We start from the raw sequence: 20,956 nt of genomic DNA on the forward strand, positions 1-20,956 counted from the left end.
TTTAACCTTAAAACTCAAGTATTTTGAAGTGCAACAGTTTGTGTCATGAACAATACCTTACTTTACTAAATGATCAGACTGGATTTTAACAACCTGTAGGGATCCAAGCCATATCCAGGAAATAGAATATCATAGAGATTTGAACCACAACACCCTAGCAACCACACAGCAATATGTTAAAGGGTTAGTTCACCCAAAAAGGAAAATTCTGTCATTTATTACTCACCCTCATGCCATTCCACACCCGTAAGACCTTCGTTAATCTTCGGAACACAAATTAAGATATTTTAGTTGAAATCCGTTGGCTCCGTGAGGCCTCCATAGGGAGCAATGACATTTCCTCTCTCAAGATCCATAAAGGTACTAAAAACATTTTTAAATCAGTTCATGTGCGTACAGTGGTTCAATATTAATATTATAAAGCGACAAGAATATTTTTGGAGCGCCAAAAAAACAAAATAACGACTTATTTAGTGATGGCCGATTTCAAAACACTGCTTCAGGAAGCATTGGAGCACAAATGAATCAGTGTATCAAATCATGATTCAGATCGCGTGTCAAATTGCCAACGGCTGAAATCACGTGACTTTGGCGCTCCGAACAGCAGATTCGATACACTGATTAATTTATGCTTCAATGCTTCATGAAGCAGTGTTTTGAAATCGAATAGTACCTTTATGGATCTTGAGAGAGGAAGTGTCATTGCTCCCTATGGAGGCCTCACTGAGCCATCGGATTTCAACTAAAATATCTTAATTTGTGTTCCGAAGATTAATGAAGGTCTTACGGGTGTGGAACGGCATGAGGGTGAGTAATAAATGACAGACATTTTTTGGTTAACTAACCCTTTAAAGCCAGTGAGAATACCTTAGCAATGGCCTGACAACCCGAGTGAGACTTGCAAGGGCAAACATTATTTATATTCTCTTCAGAAAATGTTCTGAAATATTCTCTCTTAAAAGTGGTGCTTTTTTACACCACAGACAAACAGATCTTAGTCCAAAGTATAGCTTTTGAGATTTTAAACAGAGAAATGATCAGTGGAGGATGCAATGACATTGATATGCAGGCAGAAATGGACAGAGGGAAGGAGAGGCAGACAGGAAGAAAGAGAGAGGGAGGATGTTTGAACATTAGCTGAGGATCATGTATTTAGTCCAATGTTTCTCATTAATAATGTATTAGCCTTACTGACTGCTGCTTCACAGCTCTTTAAAATGGCTTCCACACAGACACACACACACACACACACACACACACAGAGCATGTATTAGCAGCAGTAACCGCCTGACCTTGGACTGCAAACATTCGTCAGAGAAAGAGCGAGAGGGGGGCAAATAAAATGGTGGTTTTCCACCCCTCACTGTCTGTTCTGCATGCATTCTGTTTTAGGATGGGATTTTAACAGTTTAGTGGTTAATTGTCACAACGTATTAAAACTTCACATTTGAAAATACATGAACTATGCATACTATTTATCTATCCCTTGAAGAGTTAAATAAAGTAATGACTGGTATGCTTAAATAATCAAATAGAATTGAGGAGATTACCAATGCTATTTATCTTTTACTGTTCAAAAGTTTGAAATTGGTATGATTTATTTATTTATTGCTAGAACGAATGCCTTTATTTTGTGAGATTGATCAAAAGTGACAGATCTTTTGTAGCGTTATAAATTATAAATGTCCTTACTGTTTTAAATAAATGTTCTTTTGAACTTTCGAATATTATTTATATTCAGCAGAACAGTTTTTAACATTGATAATAATCATAAATGTTTCTTGAGCAGCAAATCAGCATATTAAAATGATTTCTGAAGGATCATGTGACACTGAAGACTGGAGTAATGATGCTGAAAATTCAGCTTTCATCACAGGAATAAATTGCATTTTAAAAAATAAATGTATACATTTTATACTATATATTAAAATATAAAACTACTTATTTTAGATAATATTTCACAGTATTATTGTTTTTTTAACTGTATTTTTGATCAAATAAATGCAGTCTAGCATAAAAGACTTATTTCAAAAAACAATTTAAAAATCTTCCCAAGCTTAGACTTTTTAATGGTATTGTTGTTTGCTCAAGTGACCAAATGCATAGTGATCATGTTTTATGTAATGCATAGTCAACCCGTTATCTTAAAAATAGAATAAAATTCTCTTCTTTGCTCTAATTTTCTGCATTTTTCATTTTCCCTCGTTTCTGCAATACTCTAGCTGAACATTATGATACTGCAAATACTCTTCACCCGTGTGTAATAAATTGCTTGTGATGTTCCTCAAGTGTAATTCACTTTAGATAAATGGTTCTCCTAAATGGTGTTTATTTTACGATAATGACCAGCTCACTGTATGTTACCCCACTTATTACATAGATACATTCCAAATAAATAAATAAATGGACATGAAATACTGATTTGAGATAAAGTCATTTTATTAAATGAGAAAGGGAGCACAGCTATGTATGAAATCAGTTTCTTGGGACAACAGTCAGTTATTATAAGTCTAGTAAAAATGATGTTGCCATGATTAGCGTATATATATAGACGTATAAGGTGCAAGAAAAGGGTATTGTGGTAGAGGCATTCAACAACAGCTACCATCTGAAATGCATTTTCCCCCATTCTTCTATGACGGTTGATTTTGTGATGGAACGACCTATCATGTTTTCAGCCACTCTGAACACAGCGAGCTAATCCTTTCTTAACACTCTTCCAGCTGCATACAGATCTACAGAGAGAACATGGAAAGTGATAACACCCCTTTTTAAGAGCAAAAGAAACCTCCCGCTTGGTTTGATTTTCTGCCATTGGCGATTTGTAAAGCTTTTTCCTGATGCAGACACACAAATGTGGGTGTATGTGGACTCAACATAAAATGCCATTTGCAGCACATTTTACTTTCATAACATGGCGTATTTCCAATTGAAACAGGATGATCAACTGATAACTGTGTGTTTGTGTCTGTGTGAGAGAGAAAAATTATTTGGTGTGAAATTTTGAGTGCACCGGAAGCTTTTAATCTCTGAGGTGATGTGACTGCAGAGAAGATCACGGTCTAATCCTTAATCTCTAATCCAAGCCTCTAGATTCCACTTCTCACTGAAGACCTACATATACCATTCTGCCCAGGTCAAGCACAAACCCTGCTCAGCTCAAATTTATATATTAAGTACTTTCAAAACCATAACAATGGACCAAAGTGCTGTACACCAAAAATCATAAAACTTAATCAGTAGGCCTACCTACAAGCATAAAATAACAACATAAACCACAAAAAAACACCCATATTATACGTCATGCTACATATCACTCACAATGATCAGATAAAGATCAGAAAGTCTTTAGATCTTTCAGGCCACACATTGTCTATAACAAAAAAGACAGAAAAAAAGTCTTTTCTCATAGATTTGGGTCTGAGACAATTTGAGTAAAATGTTGAATAGAAAAATTAGTTTAAGAGACCCTTTCTTCTTCTTCTTCTTCTTCTTCTCAGGGTGTTTTTGAGCACATTAAATTGTATATTACATATGACCATATGTATATGACCAAGAGTGTCAGGAAATTGCTTTTGTTAACCAACTAATTCAAATCAATATGTGTTAACTGATTTGTAAAAGTGATTGAATAGTCTTAATCTGAAAAAAAAATTCTCCTCTATTTGTGTGCAGTTCGGTCCATATGGAGGAGTCATCCGTGATGCAGGGTGCTCAAGGAGTTCTGGTCCAGAACTGGCCCACCGTCTCCAGTGCTCCCGGTAAGATATGGGAACTGAACTCTGAGCAGAAAGAAATCAAGAAATGAAAAACCACAAATGAGATTTCTTTCCTTCTTTAGTTGTTTTTCAAATTAAAATGAGATCAAAAATGCTGAAAAATATCAAAAATATGTTTTCTGCTTCTCAGATGTTTGTTCATTTCCTCCTCTTGAGTTTAACATTGTGAAGAAATTGAGCTCAATTGAAATGTCTGACTTCAAAGATCAAATGATCTGAGCTTTTTTCTACATTAATTTTATAGCTGTATACTCAACTATTGACTCATTTGTGTACAGAAATGTCTGTACAGAGCCCCTAAAGTGACAAAAATATGTCAATGCTTTTGTGTTCTTTCTCAAATGTTTTGCGTTCCCCCTGAGAAACTTTGCGTTTCTTTGCAAAATGTTTGTGTTCCCCAGAGAAACTTTGTGTTTGCTTGCAAACCTTTTGAGTTTTTTGCGAGTGAACGCGAAGTTTCTCAGGGGACCTTTCTGCGAGAGAATGCAAAAGCCTCAAATCTCAGATTTTTGTCCCTTTTGGGGCTCCATACATCTGAGAACGAATGAAATCTATCTGAAAATAGCTACGAAAGAGCAACCATTGAGCAATACAATTTTCCACTGTGTGGTCTGGCAGGACTATAACAATGTCTTTCATAGTCTCACTGGTATTACCCCTCAGGACCATCTATTGCTCTATCAGCTCCGGTCCCGATCTAGACTATGACTATCTCACATCATTCTTTCACTCGCTTGCTTCTTTCCCTGCAGTCTCCTCTGCGTTGGCCTCTTTTGGTGAGCTGAGCTGCTGCAGTCATGCAGGATATGAGGAATATGACCTACATGAGGCTTCCTTAGGAAACCCAGCTGAGTAGTTCAGGGAGCAACTCTATACAGCACAGAAACCACCGTAATACATTAGCGATACCGCAATCCACCTATTGTGCCACAATGAACAGTGATGCAAATATCACTTCACAATGGCAGCAACTCAGTAAAAAAATATGTTAATTTAATAGCTGACCCAAAATTAGAATTTGCTCACCCTCATGTTGGAAAGCGATTTGATCATTTTTCTGCCAAGCTCTACGAAGGACAAACAAACAAACAAACAAACAAAAACCTTTTTTTGCACTTGCAGTCTATGGAAGCCACGGAACAAAAGAATAATAAAAAAAGTTAATTTCGAGTTTATATCTCATAATTCTGACTCTTTTTTTTTCACAAATCCGAGTTTATACCTGGCAGTTCTTAAAAGGAAAAACATAATTGTGAGATATACTCGTTATTCTGTCTTTTTTCCTCAGAATTGCGAGTTTATATCCCACAATTCAGATTTTTTTTCCCCTTCAGAATTGTGATATAAACTCACAATTGCGAGTTATAAAGTACGAACTGGGAGATTTAAACTTGCAAATGCAAGAAAAAAGTTGTGAGATAAAAATGTTATAGGCTATGTTTAAAAGTTATCTATGTAAAATGTTATAGGTTTAAATATGATTTCATGCTGTAACTGCTATGTATGTATGTCCCCTATGAACTGCATATGTGAATATTATGTAGACTTACTGTTTACATCAAGTTCATGCTTTAATAGTAGACTCATCAGTCCAGTCTGTGACATAAATGTCCACATTTCTTCGACAAGACTATTTTATAAAAATGAAGACTGTATTTTTTGCAATCTGATTCTAACATTCAAAGGCACAACAAAAATTGTTTCTCTTATTCTGTGAATTTTGCCCATTTTCCTCCACACATTTTTCCGCCACTACTATGCACGCACAGCTGCAAGTGACGTAACTGTGATGTCTGCTCCAAATTGGTCTATAGTTTATAGGAATACAGGAATAAAACTTGCGTCTTCTGGGAATGTATAGTGCAGAGGTCTCCAAACTCGGTCCTGGAGGGCTGCTGTCCTGCAAAGTTTAGCTCCAACACCTGAACCAGCTAATCAAGGTCTCACTAGGCACACACGAAACTTTAAAGCAGGTGTGTTGGAGCTGGTTGGAGCTGAACTCTGCAGGACAGCGGCCCTCCAGGATGGAGTTAGGAGACCTCTGGTATGGTCGATAAGGTAGTTTTAATCACTCTCGACTTTCATTGTATACATTGAAAACAAGACCATTCACTTTTGTTGAATGGAAAAAATCAACTCAGATTCTGAGTTTGATGTCTCATTTTGTGTTTCACAGAATAAAGACAATAATACAGTTGAAACAACATGGGGGTGAGTAAATGATGCTAAATGTTTATTTTTGGGCGAACTATTCCTTTAAAACCTATTTAAAAAATATCAGGAAAATTCAGAGTAAATTGTAGCAGTTTGTTTCCCAACAGTCTGATAATAGCAGAATCCCCTGGTTTTAACATTGGATTATATGCATTTAGCTCATTCAGGTGACCTGTCAGAGCTATGTGATGAAGAAGAGAGTGACACCGATTTCCACAGCTCTGCCCAGATCAAGCATAAATCCAGTTTATCAGCTGAAAGAGGAAATGACACAGTCAGAGGGGATGCAGAGGTTATCTGCAGAAGCAAGAAAGAGAAGCTCAGTATAAAGCGGCGACCGAGAGAGCGTGGCTAAAGCACAGAGAGATGACTCGATTAGGAGATGAATATTAATAATGGTCAGCTCAGACTATTTCAACACAAACACGCACATTCTTCCTCGCTTGCTGTGGAGAAGTCCGTTCATGGTAATTAATCCACAGTATTAGATTCTATCTCCATTTTGCCTGGTCTCTCTTTCTCGCACTCCAAATAATTGAAGAATCACCTGTCTTTCTGTAGAGGACAGAGTCTCGGTTATTAATCAGAGATGTCTGCACACACTCATAAATGGATCACCACAAACATCAGGGCAAAATATATTAAGATAAAATACGTTTTTTATGACAGAATCAACAAGCACAGGCTTACAATAACAAATTGTGTCATGAAGAGTCGGCTCTAGGCTTGTGTTTGCAGCTATATAATATCGATGCGGTCTATTGTAGAACATTATGTTGACTAAATAAACATCCACTTACACAAAATGTGATTCATTTTAGTATTACAGCAATACCGACTTGCATTCATCTCATAGGCAGCAATAAACCTATCAACCGTTTTGTCTGGGATCACTTCCTGGGTCACAAGGTCATAGGTAAGAACCAGGATGCAATTAATGCATATTTAATTTCCTAATTAACTGCATGAGGGTTATGAATGTCTATGTTGAGGTCCGACCCTCTTGGATGGAATGATGATGTGACTTCTGGAGGTGTTCGGAATAATGAAAGTAATTTAGTTTCAATAAAATGAAAGCGAGAGGAGAGAGGGAGAGAGGACAAAACGGGCGCAATTACTCGGGTGATGAAAGAGCAATTTGTTCTAATTAAGTCTCTGATGATGACTGCAAAAGCAAAGGCTGGAAATGAAAGAAATAAGCCTCTTTAGATTTTACCCCCCCTTTTCTCCATCTCTATTTCTCTTTTTTCTCCTATTCAATGTTTATCTGTCTCATTTACAAATATTTTACTAGCTTCCACGTCGGAACTGCTGCTCAGCTGAAGTATTATCTCAGCCAAAAATTAAATGTCATTTACTAGGGGTGTGACAAGATCTTGTGCCACGAGATCTCTCGAGATTAAAATTTGATGAGATTTCTCCTTGAGGTGAAACGCTGTCTCGCAATATTGCCATGACGGAGTGTGAGGGTGAAATTAGGCTAGAATTTGCCACCGCTATGTTTACATTATGCCTCCACTGTCGTTTTGCTTTTTATAGAAATAAAAATCATTTAATTCAGTTGGATAATGGTCAGTTCAATCCCGTCCAGCTCATCCAACATGAGCACTGCAGCAGGAATCAGAGTTCACTGATCATGTGACAAAAGTAAGTAACGAGATGACTGACAAGACCATGGCAGAGGATTTGTTGCACAACAGAGCCTAAGCGTCTGACAAATGTCTTATCTTGTAGAATGCATGCTCAGGACCGCCGCTCCCTATTCACAGGGTACGCGTGATCACGAAATCAAATTCAAACGATATTTCAATAGTCAATATTTTGAAAGCGGCTCCGTGATGCATGCAAATATCTCCCAATATGAAAGCTATCTTAGGGCTGGGCTGTGTAACCATCTCTTAGCTCTTAGGTCTCCATTTGCACTTTTAATATTGAGAGAGTACTTTGATTATGGTTGCACTTATCGTTTGCACTTAAGACTAAGAGAAAACTGTTATTCATGTTTTATATATACTGTTTTTATTTCTATGACCAATTTGTTCAGTTAGTAGGTCAAAAGTTCTCATATGAAATCATACATTGAGTTTGTGGCAAAACCTTTTACAGTGCTTGAATATTGTTAATGTCTTTTACTGCATATGATAACTCATACTCAGAAAGTAGAACTGAAATGACATTCATTACAGGATGATTAGTTATAACATTTTAAATGCACCTGCAGAATATTTTTTTGTTCATGTATTTCATCATTGAGGATTTCTTAAAAATACTGTGTAAAAATCTCGTCTCTTGAAATCAATCTTGTGTCCCGTCTCATCTTGAGAGCTAACGGTCTTGTCACATCCCTGTCATTTACTCATCGTTCACTTATCTCAATTCTATCGGTCATTTAACATTTCTATTGTAAAACAGCTGTCAAATATACATTTTTTAGCTTCTTACATAAATCTTGTTTTTCACTCAGAATTAGAAATCAAGGTGAAAAGCTGTCTTGCGATAAAGTGTGAGGGTGAAATTAGGATAGAACACGCCAGCGCTACATTTGCATTACGCCTCCACTGTCTTGCTTTTTATAAAAATAAAGACCATTTAATTCAGTTGGATATCGGTTCCTTCAATCCCATCCAGCTCATCCAACATGAGCTGCTACACTGCACGTAGTGCAGCAGGAATCAGAGTTCACTGATCACGTGACAAGACCATGGCGGAGGATTCATTCAGAATCCGAATTCTGATTCTCAGCAGCCTCTGAGAACAATAAAGCCTGTCTACTTTGATTTGATTGGTCATCTCACACATTTTGACATTGACGAGCACTGTAGATGTAACAGCTCACGAGAAAGTCGGTTATCATGGTGTTGTGTGATATCCTTACAGCACAAAAGTAGGGTTAATATGCAATTATTTCACAACTTTTTTATTATATACACCTCAAAAAATAAAATATACAAAAAAAATATACAATGGTGGCCATGCATGTGACACATAAAAACCAGTGGTGTTTGGCATCAAACATGGCAAATACCTTTTCATAAATAAGATTTGAAGGCTACAAGATTTACAGAGAATAATTTCATACATTTGAATTAATCATAGAATGTAGTGCATGAATCGCACAGACCACCTTTATTGTGTTCAGCTTGATTGGTAAAGTATGACATTTTGATTTTTGGGTGAACTAACCCTTTAAGACAAAATGAGAACAGCTAGACATGAGGATAACACCATCACATCAGCAGGGGAATCGTCAGTTTAGGCATAATGTGAATGTTCAGTCAGTAGGTCTGTGGTGGTGTAAAGTAGTGATGGTTGGTTTTATGTGATGCTGGAGGTTTGTGGTGTATTAAAATATTGTTCTGCATTTTTATGAGCTTCATTTTGGCTCTGCTGTGCAAAACACTGGATAAGCCAACGCCCCTCTCTCTCGCTCCGTCTCTCTATGTTGTGTGTGAAACAGATGGGCAAAACTGCCAAAGCGTAGATCAGCAGAATTAAATGAATGAAAATGGACCATTTTGTCGCTCTCATTTTGAATTTTTTTTTTTTTATTATTGTTTTTTGCATCTATCACATTTTTTTTTTTTTTTTTTTTGTCTGTCTCGTTTCTCCGAAATGCAGTAAAATGTTAGTGATGGAGTATTTAAGAGAGAGAGAGAGAGAGGCAGAGGGCAGGTAGGCAGCCTAAGGGAAAGAGGGATAGAGAAAGTGACAATGAGAGAAAAAAAGGGTGACCGAGGGGGAGAGTGAAAGAGAAAACAGAGAGGTGCAGAGAGGAGGGGGCTGTTACTGCCTCTGTTGCTAGGGGAGAGAAGTATTTGACCATTAGAGAGAGAGAGAGAGAGAGAGAGAGAGAGAGAGAGCGTTCTGTATTACTTTCCATCAGTGTCTCAGCCACAGCCAGTTTTCACTGGAAAAGGCAGTTTCCACGGCAACCATTCATACCACGAACATGGTGCTGGAAGAGAGGGAGGGTGAAATGGGTGCAAAGGGAGAAATGCAAAATATAGAGAGAAAGAAAGAGGTGTGGCTGAACGAGAGACTTAACAGAATGTCATATAAAATGAAACAAATGGATATAACAGTGCATGTAAGAGGATAGAGGAAGATCAGATGGGGAAAGGTCGGGACAGATGGATGAGAATATACAGAATTATCAAGAGAGAGGGAGTTTTCAATGCTTTGACAATACAAAATGTACTTTTATCATGTCAGTTTTGAATTGAAAGATATTTGTATGCTGCTAATGCAGTTACTGGTTCATAGCAGGTTGGGTATAGATGGATGAATGGAGAGATAAATGGATGAGTGTGACCTATCCTGATCTGCCTGTTTAAAGATCATCTCTACAGGTGGGCCAACCTGCATAGCCCACAGGCTCTCGTTTCTGCTACAGCGCCATATGGCACACAGAAACACTTGTCCAAATGCAATGCACATTCACAATCCAACACAAATACAACATGCACATACATTTTATTGACAACGAGCTAATTCAACATATTTAACAGGGCTATCAAAATCAATAGTCAGTGGTATCAAGAGACCAAAAAGAAAAGAAACGTGTTAACTGGTCTGACTGACATCCAGTGATTTTATAGTCAGTTTATGATTTTGGATTTAGCATTCTCTTTAGTCCATCAGTGTCACAGAGGAAAGGCTGTGCAGAAGTTGTGAGTGTGTTTTGTATCTGTAGGTCTAGTGGAATTTTCCAGAACATGCCAGGGGCTTTAGTCAGCTCAAGAGGGTGAACTGAGGACAATCGCTCTGCTTTCTGTCTGTGTCAGTGTTTGCCTCTAAATCCAACTTTTCTGAGGTTTGGAGATATGAGAGTTTGTTTATTTTGCATGCTTTTGTGTGTGTGTGTGTGTGTGTGTGTGTGTGTGTGTGTGTGTGTGTGTGTGTGTGTGTGTGTGTGTGTGTGTGTGTGTGTGTGTGTGTGTGTGTGTGTGTGCACGTTTTTGTGATTTATGAGGACACAAATTTGTATAATGACATGGGTATTACACTGGCATTACGACATATACAACATATGAATCCTCATATTTAAAATAGCTTTAAAAACATACTAAACAATGTTTTACTAAAAATGTAAAAATGCAGAATGTTTTCTGTGATGGGTAGGTTTAGGGGTAGTGTTGGGGAAGAGAATGTTTGTACACTCTAAAAAATGCTGGGTTAAAAACAACCCAAGTTGGGTTGAAAATGGACAAACCCAGTGATTGGGTTGTTTTAACCCAGCGGTTGGGTTAAATGTTTGCCCAACCTGCTGGGTAGTTTTATGTAAACCAACTATTGTTTAAAAATTGCTATATGGCTAGCTTAAAATGAACCCAAAATAGTTGGGAAATTAAAAACCAGATGCAATTAGAGGCAACAATAATAGACAAAAGGTGAATGTTTATTAATAAGCTTTAATATTTTATTAATATAAATTTAATAGTTTAATAGTTTATTAATATAAATTTTATTAATAAGCAATTTAATACATGTTTATTGTTTAGTAATTATTCATTGAACATTAATAAATGTTCATTTCCAACATACTTTGGGTTAATTTTAATTAAGCAATACAGTAATTTTTAAACAATAGTTGAGTTAAATAAAACTTTTAACCCAAACATTTAACCCAACCGCTGGGTTAAAACAACCCAATCGCTGGGTTTGTCCATTTTCAACCCAACTTGGGTTGTTTTTAACCCAGCATTTTTTAGAGTGTACAGTATAAAAACCATTACACCTATGGAATGTCCTCACTTTGATAGCAAAATAAACCTGTTTGTGTGTGTGTGTGTGTGTGTGTGTGTGTGTGTGTGTGTGTGTGTGTGTGTGTGTGTGTGTGTGTGTGTGTGTGTGTGTGTGTGTGTGTGTGTGTGTGTGTGTGTGTGTGTGTGTGTGTGTGTGCCTACTTAACCATATTTTGTGAACAGATTTGTACCAAGTGAGCAAAATTGGAAAAAAAAAAAAGAAAAAAAAAAGGTGTGGTTAGGGTATGGTTTACAGTTAGGTTATGTTTGTGTGTTTTTATATTCATCCCTGCCCTTAAAGAATTAGTTCACTTCAGAATTAAAATTCCCTGATAATTTACTCACCCCCATGTCATCCAATATGTTTATGTTTTTCTTTCTTCAGTAGAAAAGAAATTAAGGCTTTTGAGGAAAACATTCCAGGATTTTTCTCCATATAGTGGACTTCACTGGGGTTCAACGGGTTGAAGGTCCAAATGTCAGTTTCAGTGCAGCTTCAAAGAGCTCTACATGATCCCAGACGAGGAATAAGGGTCTTATCTAGCGAAATGACCATTTTCTCAAAAAAAATAAAAAATAAAAATATTTTTTAATCACAAATGCTCGTCTTGCACTGCTCTGCGATACTCCATGAATTATGTAATCATGTTGGAAAGCTCACTTGTGACGTAGGTGGAAGTATCGCAGTAGGGCGAAAAGCTCCATCTCATTTTCTCCTTCAATTTCAAAATCATCCAACATCATTGTTTTACCTTTTTTTGTAAAGGCCGTTTGATGTAGTTTTTGCACGTTTACTTTGTAAACACTTGCTCGGTACTTCCACCTACATCACGAGTAACCTTTTCAACGTGATTATGTAATGTGTGGCGCATTATGTACTTGAACTTGAACAGTGCAAGATGAGCATTTGTGGTTAAAAAGTATATATCATGTAGAGCTCTTTGAAGCTGCACTGAAACTGACATTTGGACCTTCAACCCGTTGAGCCACAGTGAAGTCCACTATATGGAGAAAAATCCTGGACTGTTTTCCTCAAAAATTCTTTTCGACTGAATAAACAAATATATGAACATCTTGGATGACATGGGTGTGAGTAAATTATCAGGAAATTTTCATTCTGAAATGAACTAATCCTTTAATGAAAAACAGAAATACAGACATTATTACACAAAATTACAACATTTTTCTCACAACATGCAGTGATTTATAAGTTGGTTTCTTAATTGGGACCAAAAAAAAAAAAAATGTCCCCCCAAGGTCAAAATTTACTGGTATTACTATGAATTTGGTCCCCATAATGTATGACCAAATTACACACACACACACACACGCACACACTGCTGTCTTGGCAGGCTCATGAGAAAGCTTGTGTGTGCCATCTGGCATATTTAATCAGGATTACTAGAGCCTGACGTACCAAGGTGTGACACACACACAAACACACACACACACACACACACACACACACACACACACACACACACACACAGAAAAAGATGCACACAACAATCAGATATAGTCATTATCTACAGGCAATCAGTTCCACATGCACATAATATCAAATAAATATCGCATGCCCACACATTCTTTATTCGTCACACACACTGTAATTGAAAAGTAATCAAATTTTAGTTAATTATTTAACGTGAAAGCATGTAGTTTATATGCACAGACAGTAACAAATTGTAATTTTGAAATTTGACTAGCAAATGGATATATAGAAATATACTGAACATGTATTTTAATCTAAACATTTGTACATTTCATTAGATTAAAAGTTTGTATACATTATATGTGAGATCAGCCCATTTTCTGTGCTTCAAGCACAAGAGCGTGAGCACAAATCTGCTGTCATCTGCTCTTACACCCACATACACACACACACACACCGTTGTGAAAAGTGGTGTGGTTTCATCTAAACAGACCCATAATTCCTTGGCTCTGCAGTGTTGCTCAGAAATTTGCTCCTTCAGGAGTTTAGCGTTGGAGTTTGGCTCATATTTCATCCTCAGACTGCCCTTCCTCACCTCCTCTTCTGCATTATGTAAGATGGTTCTGCACTCCTCCATGAGAAAGAGAGATACAGAGATATATAGATGGGAGGGGGTCGGCAGACTCATGTTGTTTTCTTAATGATGAGATGATTTGATTTTCTCCCCATCATTGTTTTATGAGCTGGATATTTCACTGGCCATAATAATCATGCCCTTGTCATGCAGCTTATTAAACCTGTGCCATTATCTGCCCGCCAGACGTGTGTCTTTGTCGTAAGACTGCATTACATGAAAGGTCAAGTCAAGACAGAAATATGCAGAGGATGTTGCTGTCAATGTAGATGTGTTGCTATTCTGAAACTGTATTTTTCCAAGACACAAACTACTCATAATTTAAAGCATTTAAAGGAGTCTAAATCAGAAATAATGACAGTGTCGTGTACCAGCTGAGCTACTGTCATGCTACTGAAAAACGCATGGTTAACTTAATAGCATTGCTACTTTATTTAGTTACTCCCCAAAGCTGATGAATTTTGTGCCTAGCTATCATTCTGGCAGTATAAAGAAAGGCAGACAAACAAAATGGAAGGGCATGGAGAGAGGAAATTTAGACATGATGAAAGAGTACAAGCGAGAGGGAGAAGAGAGAAAACAAAGCCATTTGGGCGTTTAGTGTTACTGAGGGATTTGGAAGGGTAGTCAGTTCTCTGAGGACTCATAATGGATGCTGCCTGTTTCTCTCTCTCTCTCATTTCACACCCACAATCCTCAATATAGACCTTCTTTCACTCACTGATATTGTAGTCAGAATGTTTCTGAAGTTGTAATCCATCTTTATCTTCACTGCAACATAAGCTATAAACAAAAGGTGAGGTGCAGACAAAGACCTGCACACAGATACAATGACAAAAGATATTGTCTGTATTAAACTAAGTGATGTTGTGGGGATCCAGTGTCTTTATAAATGAGATGACTTGCTCACTAGACAGACTGAGAGTGTGTGAGAGAGATTTTTTTAACAGTGTGGTGTACAGGGACCTTCATACATAGATCAGACCACCATTTAAAGATGACATGATTACCTTAATTCAAAAAAGGGACAAAAGGTTGGTGGGAATGGATGGTGAATTTTGTTTTTATATGACAGGTGGTTGGAGGAGAAGTCTTGGGGAGGAACATATGTTAAGATTAATTTTGTTTTTCTTGAGTATAATACATCACAATTTTCAATACAAAAGCACATCTAAACTACCTGGAAATTAACATTTTATCTGTTCATTGTACTTTGAGAATTCAAATATCAGACTGAATCCTGAATCCTCATCAATTTCTTGTAAATGTTCTCTTGAAATAAATCAAAAGAAGGTCTGTTTTGTTCACATGCATTCAGTGGCAGTTTTATGGAGCATTTTAAAAGACTTTAAAAGTCCTAAAGACACTGCTATTTTCCATAACAATGAAGAGAGAAATACACATCTTAAGTGTGTGTATGTTAATTCTCGTGGTTTGCAGTGTATTGGATTGATTTGGTGTGTCTATGAGAGTGTTGATTTTGTTTAAAATGAACAGGTTTGGTTGATTATTTTTGCATCACTGCAAAGAGTTTTCCTTCTCTCAGGCTTAATGTAACTGATTCACTGTGTGTTCATATACTCTTAGATGAAAAGGTTCTCCATAGAAACTTAAAGGGATAGTTCACCCCCCCCCCCCCCCAAAAAAATTCTGTCATTAATTACTCACCCTCAAGTCGTTCCCCACCCGTAAGACCTTCATTCATCTTTGGAACACAAATTAAGATATTTTTGATGAAATCCGAGAGGTATATGACTCGTTCATAGACAGCAATATAATCAACACTTTCAAGTTCCAGAAAGGTACTAAAGACATTGATAAATCTGTCAATGTGACTGCAGTGGTTCAACCTTAATGTTGTGAAGTGACAAAAATACTTTTCGTGCGCAAAAACAAAACTTTAAATAATCACTTTATTCAACAATATCTTCTCTTATGTGTCATTCTCATGTTTTTTACGTCCAGCACTTCCAGGTTCTAGGTCAGAACTCCGACTCATTATTGGCTGGCTCCTGCGTCAGCGTCACACGCATGCGTCGTGCTGCTCATGTGATCAGCTTTGGCCAATACTTAGCCGGCATTCGGATGTCTGCGTTAACTGCTTAAGGATATTGACAGGGAAGAGAAGAGATTGATGAATAAAGTCGTTATTTTTGTTTTGTTTTTGCGTACAAAAAGTTTTCTCGTCACTTAATAACATTAAGGTTGAACCACTGTAGTCACGTCGACTTTTAACGATGTCTTTAGTACCTTTCTGGATCTTGAAAGTGGTGATTATATTGCTGTATATGGATATACCTCATGGGCCTGTGTTCTGAAGATGATTGAAGGTCTTATGGGTGTGGAACGACATGAGGGTGAGTAATTAATGACAAAATATTCATTTTTGGGTAAACTAACCCTTTAAAGGGTTCAGACAGGTGCTATAGACCTATATAGAACCTTTTAGGGGTTCACATCATAGGATCATTTGATGGATTTATGGATCATTTTATTATTTAACACATTTCTCCTTATATAAAACATTTTTTGGCATGAAGCTTTCTTTAAAACTGAGTCAAGAACGCTAGAGTTCTATATAGAACTTTTTTTTAAGAATGTAGAAGGAAAGTGTCTTTCAGCGTGTTTTTTTATTTTCAGGATCCAGGGGGGACATTCCTCACATCTGAAAAACAGTGAGGTCCTTCCTATTCCTTCTATTATTAGATGATGCTGTTATCTGGTTTTAAAGCTTTATCAATCAATCAATCAATCAATCGAAAACTTTATTAAGGACACACACGGTCAACAACAACAAAAAAAAAAAAGTCCACAATATATGTGATTTACACATACGCTAAAATGCCAATGGTTCCATAATGGAGCAGAACCTAACTGAACTAAGTGCCGGGTTCATCAGTGTTGAAATTATGCTATTTGCAGAGTCTGATAACCTTCACAAATATCAGCACAGCAGAGCAGGTGTTCAGTCTAACACTGACACACATTTGGCTTAAACTGCTCCATCGTGGCAACTTAAGCAGCAGCCTCATTCCATCATTATATGCTACATTGTGTTTTGAGTACAATACGCTCTAAAAAGTGTAGTCTTCACAGATCCTAAGCACATACTAAATTTGTGAATCAGCACATTGCATACATCTCATGCATACCTCATCCGACACTCTCTGTAAATATCTATGGAATTTAGCCTCATCACATACAACAATATCAGACAGAAAAAAGTCAGAAAATGTCAGTTTCCTGTCCTCCCTACTCCTAACAATCATCATATTACTCTTTTTTGTATTATATCTAATGTCAAAGTCTGAGCCATATTGAGTGATAGTGATAGTGTTACCAACCATACAACCTGTTCCACAGCCGTTTAGCAGCTTCGATAAATCATCCATATAAACAATAAAAAGAAAGGGAGACAAAAATGTCATATTTCTGTCCATTTCTATTTTTACTTGTCATATGATGTTATTGAAGATTGTAATAAATGGTCTCTTTTTCTCTTTGTTTCATAGACAATGAGGGTGGAGAGGTCTCTCCCCCCGTAGGCGCCGGAGTGGACAGCAACAGTTGGCATTTCCGATACGGACCGGGTCCGGGAGGACCTCCGCACCTGAAACCTGGTGAGGTTCCTCCTGAAGCCTTCATTATCCCTGGATCTCCAGCTATTATTTCCATCAGACAAGGACAAGACGGTGATGACAAGAGCGACTTTATCACGTTTGGAAAAAAGGAAGAGAAGAAGAAGAAGAAAAAGAAGAAGGAGAAGAAGGATAAGCGGGAGAAAGGAAAAGATGATGATGATTAAAGAGAGAGGATAAAGCTTAGGAAATTGTTTATTTTTAAGACAGAAGTCTCAACAAAAGTCTGTAGAACAAAATGTGTATTTATTAATCCTAAGATCCATTTTTGAGGCTCAAGCAGTTGACTCTTAATGAAAAATTTGGAGTGATTTTCTGTCACATCCAGTCTCATTTGGCATTCCCCTTTCCTTTTAATAAAGTAATTGATTAGTCTGGTCTTGAGGAGCTGATATATGATTGATTAATATTCACCCAAGCCACTATTCTGCATAAAATGTCCTTCAGACTCATGTTGGCATGTCTGTCTTATTCATCCTCTTGGTTTTTGTTTCCCAATCTTTTTGATAGGGAGACAAAATCTGATTTGAAACGCTTGTAAGCTGTGTGCCGCTTCAGGTGTGCTACTGTAGTGAAATGGAGGGGAAAAAATAAAGAAGGAATTCAAAATTGTGTAAAGTTAGAGATTATGGAAGTAGGACACACGCTTATGTAAATACACAGGTTGGGCACCGCTGTATGTAAAACAGTGAAGACGCTAAATTAACGCTTTTGCTCGTTCACTTCTCCTGGTGTGGGATGGACGAAACATCCTTAATACAACAGACATTGAAACATATTTTCACAAAGTCACATCCTGGACAAATGAAAAATGAAGAAAAAATCAACAACAGTGTTTTATCAAAAAGAAAATACAAAAAAAAAAAAAAAAAAAAAAATGTATACCGAATGATGGAATGCACTTTTGTTTTGTTGCTTTAATTTGGTTACCAGCAAATGTTCTCCAAGGCATAGTATATATGTGAGCAAATAGTCCCATATATACACACACATGCACATATATAGACACACATCTAGTAAACAGGGTCGAAAATCAGTGCATCTCTAGCAGCTCTCAAAACCTGGTAACCTGGTTGGGTTTTTGGCAGAGGTTAACCAGCAGCTGGAGAGGTTCACTCTTATTGAAGTTTAAAGATTCTAAGCTCACGAGTCGATATCAAGTGACGCTCATGAGAAATCAGCTCTTCGGGGCCCTGTTGTTTATCAAGATGGCTGAGAATGTTAATGCATTGTGAACAGTATTACTGTTGATTCACCAAACCTTAAACACCTTTGATCCCATAAACTATCCTTAAATATCCTCTGTAGAAAGGGTCATGCCGTGAATTTTTCTGTGGCATTGCCTCATACCTGTAGTTTACCCATTGACCTTGACCCCTTTCATCCCAACCCTAATTTTGTGCCTGCTTTCTCAGCTCAGTATGCCTAGTATCATACAACACAAAACCTATAGTCGGCTCCTTTCTGCTTGCTGTCTGGAGGACCAACACTCCCCAAGAGCAAAGAACACAACATATTAGCTAGGGGTTTTCAAATTTGGGCAAGGAAGGGCAGGGGTTTTCTTGTGCACCATTTTTATAAGCTTTAAGTGAACTTTATTGCTACTGTACAGAGCTTCTGTCTGTCTGTCTGTCTCTCTCTTGATCACTCTGCTGGGTAGGCTAGCTCTAGACATTGTGGTGTACTCATGTAGTATGGAGTAATGCAGACAACGCCTGTCAAATCCCCCCTGCAGAGGACAGAAGCCCCTCCCACAGCACTGTCATATGCAAATGATCCAGTGCTGTCCAATCAACCTCAGCTCTGTCTCTGTATAAGACATTGTATTTCCTGCTGGTCTCTCATCGGTTAATTCTCAGAAAGAGGAGGGAAGGGAGAAGACAGATGTGGGGATTGGGCAAGGGGTGGAGATTAGTAGAGAAAAATGTGTGGTGAAAACAGTGGCTTTTTGACAATTTGAACCGAAGTTAAAGATGATGTGTGTAATTTCTGTGCCATTAGCACAATTTCCTCCCATCTGCCTTGAATTGAACAAGCCACTGGTTATGAGCCAGTGTTGCTGTGTCAGGCTGATTGGGATGTTCAAACAAACAAAGCAATGATTTACCAGACAGATCCAGTGTTTACACACTTGAAACTAGTATTTAAACATTAAATAATACACACATTACCTTTACGTTGTTATAAAACCAATTGAAAGTAATTAATGAGAATTCAGCCTTTCATACTACAAAGTTCAGACTGTTGTCTCCACCCCATGCCCTTAAAACCCTGCTTTAGTGTCTGATTACAGCGGCAATGACATGTCTGTGCTCTGATGCTATTGGTTCCTTCACTTGCCTGTCTACCTTAATGCCACACACCCAAAAACACATCTCAAAACCGATGTCACAATTACTCAAACGTGACTGCTGCATGACCTTACCAGAAAGAAAACACTTACTATATAGAGATATATATGAATATAGATATAGATGGCTATGAGTTTACTATTTTTGTTTATAGTTTTTATTCATTATTCACACAAGAGATTTGTGTATGTACCGTCTCTGAGCCTTTTGCATACTGACACCTCTGCACCGACTTACAGTGGACAGTTATGACGTTACTAAACCTTGGTATTTGTAAATGCTCTATCGTGTGATGCCCTGAAGCTCTCGTTTTTATCCTATTCTTTTTGATTTTGATTTATGATAACAAAAAAGACAAAAAAAAAAAAAAAAAACTTTTGTGTTTGGCTTTGACATTTGATCAAACTAGCACTGTATATTGTAGCTAAATTATGTATGATGATTCTATCCCTACTCTTTCACTTCTTTGACAAAGAACTAAAAAAACAAAAAACTGAAAAAACAGGAAAAACATCCTGATGTAAAATACAATATATGTAGTGTATGCTTGTATCTAGTGAGCGTTCATGCTGTCATTCTTTCTTAATGTCTGGTGGTGGTCAGTAGGTGGCGCTGTGCTGTCCAACTGAATGGCGCTCATCTGTTGTAAAACCCTCTTCTTTTGTACACCTGCTCATCAATGTGATGGTGATTTAGTGACTTTCATTCCTTTCTTTTCTCTTCTTTATAATTTTTGTTTTTCATTATGATGGAAAAGTGGTCATGTGTTTTGTTTATAAATCACAAAATAAATAAACTTTTCTTTCTTAAGAATGTGAATATTGTCAGTGTTTCTGTGTCCGTGAGTCTATTGTTAAAATGATTTTGGATGATATGCTTTAATCTGAAACAATTCTTTGTAATTTGATATTCTGTTTAGTATGTCAGCAGCCAAAAATAAGTAGCTTTGGTGTACAAAATACAATCTACACTGTAAAAAAAAAAAAAAATATATATATATATATATATATATATATATATATATATATATATATATATATATATATATATATATATTCATGATTTGTGATCATAACATTTTTTCTTTTGTCAAATCAACTTAGATAATTAGTGTAGTTCAGATAACATAATATTTAGATTTTCTGTTGATTAAACCAATCGCCT

At 37.0% G+C, this 20,956-nt stretch overlaps 1 protein-coding gene across 9 annotated transcripts in view; it reads left to right on the top strand.

Annotated features, from left to right (window-relative positions):
• LOC137023027 (protocadherin alpha-3-like) overlaps positions 1 to 20,493 on the top strand; it is a 54,111-nt gene extending 33,618 nt beyond the window's left edge. For 3 of the 9 annotated variants that reach the window (XM_067389685.1, XM_067389593.1, XM_067389853.1), the window contains 2 exons: positions 3,676 to 3,761; positions 17,316 to 20,493. In XM_067389685.1, coding sequence (XP_067245786.1) covers positions 3,676 to 3,761; positions 17,316 to 17,608 — 379 coding nt within the window. In that variant the 3' untranslated portion in view covers positions 17,609 to 20,493. Of the gene's footprint in view, positions 1 to 3,675; positions 3,762 to 5,955; positions 5,991 to 6,151; positions 6,403 to 16,443; positions 16,479 to 17,315 lie in introns of those variants that run through there. The other 6 variants (XM_067389777.1, XM_067390018.1, XM_067389935.1 and 3 more) reach the window with 6 other exon arrangements.
• The last annotated feature ends 463 nt before the right edge of the window (positions 20,494 to 20,956 follow it).

This window comes from Chanodichthys erythropterus, chromosome 1 (genome assembly GCF_024489055.1).
Source record: "Chanodichthys erythropterus isolate Z2021 chromosome 1, ASM2448905v1, whole genome shotgun sequence".
Taxonomy (NCBI): domain Eukaryota; kingdom Metazoa; phylum Chordata; class Actinopteri; order Cypriniformes; family Xenocyprididae; genus Chanodichthys; species Chanodichthys erythropterus.